At 32.2% G+C, this 2,965-nt stretch overlaps 1 protein-coding gene across 1 annotated transcript in view; it reads right to left on the bottom strand.

Annotated features, from left to right (window-relative positions):
- Positions 1–2,965, bottom strand: part of LOC106458416 (transcription factor 4-like) — a 29,345-nt gene that overhangs the window by 14,191 nt on the left and 12,189 nt on the right. The window contains exon 7 of the mRNA XM_013917929.2: positions 1,762–1,972. Within this exon, the coding sequence (XP_013773383.1) occupies positions 1,762–1,972 (211 nt within the window). The remainder of the gene's footprint in view (positions 1–1,761; positions 1,973–2,965) is intronic.

Here is a 2,965-nt window from a genome sequence, read left to right as displayed (position 1 = left end):
TAACACCTTCTATATTTGTATATGTTTTCCCATTAAGATGGTATTGCAGCAAACGAAAAAGATGGTAATCTGATGGTGCCATTTCTGGAGAATATGGTCGGTGGGGAACAACTTCCCAACCCAACTCCATAATCTTTTGTTGCATCAAACGTGCCACATGTGGACGTGCATTGTCGTGGAGAAAATGAACACCTTTCCAATTGATGAGTGAAAGGCGTTTCTGATGAAAGGCTTGATTTAAACGCTCCAGTTGCTGACTATAGATCTCTGCATTGACAGGTTGCTGTGGAATGAAGTGTGCAAAATTAATTTCTCCTTTGATGTCCCACCAAATGCAAAGCATCACTTTCAGAGGATGGAGTCCAGGTTTTTGGGTTGGAAGTGGTTTTTGTCTAGAACTGAGCCATTGTTTTTAGCATTTAATATTCGCATAGAGAATCCGTTTTTCATCACCGGTGACAATTCGCTCCTAAAATGGTTCACTCGCATCATGCGGCAGAAAAGACAAAGCAACGTTCACACATTGGAAACGATGATCAGAGAGTTTGTGAAGTACCCAAACACCTTCTTTATGGAGGTTTCCCATATTCCTTAGATGTTTAAATATTGTTTCATGAGAGAACAATTTCAGGGCCATTTCATAAGTGTGTTGCCTTGGGTTAGACTCAACAAGAGTCTTCAGAGCATCAATATCAATTCCACCATGTCGGCCCCTGCCATCACAGTTTTTAAGGCTAAAGTCACCTAAATGAAATTAGCTGAACCATCATTGACACTTACAAACATTCAAAACATTTCCATAAACTTCTTTGATATTCTTTGTGGCTACAAATGCGTTGTTTCCCTTTTTGTATTCAAATAGCATTACATGCCAAATATGTGTCTCGTCGTGTACCATCACTATAAAGGATTAGAGTACACTAAACTTTACACATTATGTAGGCTACACTAACGTGACATTTAGGTGGTTCGCTTAACTATTATACATGATGTACGTTTTTGGAGGATGGTTAATGAAAGTGTTCCAAAATGCTATATTAATTTCTTGACGACCTAATATATTCAAGAATATGATCTAAGATAAAATCATTTTGTTAAGCATTTTCTACACGAAAACATTAGTATAAATTTCATGACATTAAAAAATGCTTTAAACAAAATATTACATAAAAAAACAGCTTTCAAAATCATAAAGATACAGAGTAGCTACAATTTTGCACAAAACCTCCAGCTGAAGAAACTCACATCAAACATTAGAATTTAATGTAGAAAGTAAGTAAATATTTTCATAATAAAAACAGTTACAACTACTGTAAATTTACATTCCAAGTTTATTTGATTTCTCTTCTATACAAAACACTGAGCGCTTTATTTATGAAATCATGGAAAATGGTAAAAATGACTAATCTTTTTAAATACAACTTTACATAAATACTGGGTATCAAACATAATGTAATAATTTCTTCACTGCACCTTACCAAGTAAGAAACATTCATTTTACTTTTTCTTTAGTTCTGAAGATCCTTAGCAAAGACAAACAAAAGAAAACAGTATCTCCTGAGGATTTTAGCAAAATTTAAAAGCTGGGAAAGTTAACACTGTAACAAAAATATAAAGTGCACCTTATTACTATATTGCTAGGTTATCTCTTAATGAAACATTTTTATACTTATATGAACAAGCTACTAATTTCCAAGCAAAACTTCATTCTGTATAAAAAATAAGTTAAGAAATTAAACTTATAAATAAAATACAAATTACCTTGAGCGTGATCGCTTAGTTCCTTTACTATGGGTAGTGGTGGTGGCTGTTGATACTGTTGTTGCTGTGATAGATGCATTTGAATCAGAGGAAGGAGAAACAGGTGCTAAGCTAGCATTAGGAGTAACTGACTTGCTGCGAGCTCCAAAACTTTTCTCTCTCTTATTTTTCTCTAATTTTACAGCTGAACCAAGATCAGGTGCTGCCAAGTCTGGAGATTAAGATCAGTAGGCATATCATTATCAAAAGAATCTTTGGATGAAAGAAAAACTATATAACATTAGAGTATAAGAATTAAAAACTGATTACACATATGTTGTTTTATTAATTAATCTTTAGTTTACTTCTTGGATGTGTCAGCTTCTATCATGAAAATAATGTAATATGATGAAACAGAAAAAAAGACATTTGAGTTTTGTGTCTGTAGTACAAGAAGTGACATAATTTTGTTTTTACTTAAACACGATGTTAGAGACACTTTTCTACTGGAGTAATGAAGTAAAAATTGGGATATTACTTTGGTTTTGTCTACACACTTGAACCACTCAAACAACTTTGTACAGCATTATTTTAGTAGATAATGACAATATAAACCATTAATCTCTTTATCATTTGCTTCAGTTTTTACATTAAATCAAACAAAAGGGGGGCTTAGAGATGCCATAAATCGTTAGAGGCCAAATCACATTAAATGTCTTTGTGACCCACCAATGCTTTCAAAATTTTGTTGGAGTGCATTTCTCCATTGTCAAGTAGTTGGTATTTTATGTGGACTAAGAGATTAAATTAGGCCTAAAACTGAAAACAAATACTTAAAAATTACTAAAGAAAGTTAGAGGGTAAGTTAACATATTTTTAGCCACAACATAGCGGTTTGAAGAAAGAAATTCATAATTATTAAAAATATTATGTATCACAAGTTATTTAACTTGACTGAAAAATAGGACGTTTCACAAGGACAATTATTTTGTGATGTTTCGAATGGTACATGACTGCTTTATTGGACAAAGTAAAATACCAATCATTCATATTTAACTGTCAGCATGTGTACAATTAAACTTTTCAAGCAATAATATTTAAAAACAGTGAATCAATTTCATATTTTGCTGATGAGATAGGTTATATATATATATATATATATATATACTGTTACACTTAGAAGAAAGAAAAACCTGGAGGTATAAAAATATTTTTACACATCATA

Source organism: Limulus polyphemus, unplaced genomic scaffold (assembly GCF_000517525.1).
Source record: "Limulus polyphemus unplaced genomic scaffold, Limulus_polyphemus-2.1.2 Scaffold459, whole genome shotgun sequence".
Lineage (NCBI taxonomy): Eukaryota > Metazoa > Arthropoda > Merostomata > Xiphosura > Limulidae > Limulus > Limulus polyphemus.
This window is presented reverse-complemented; position numbering and strand designations above follow the sequence as displayed.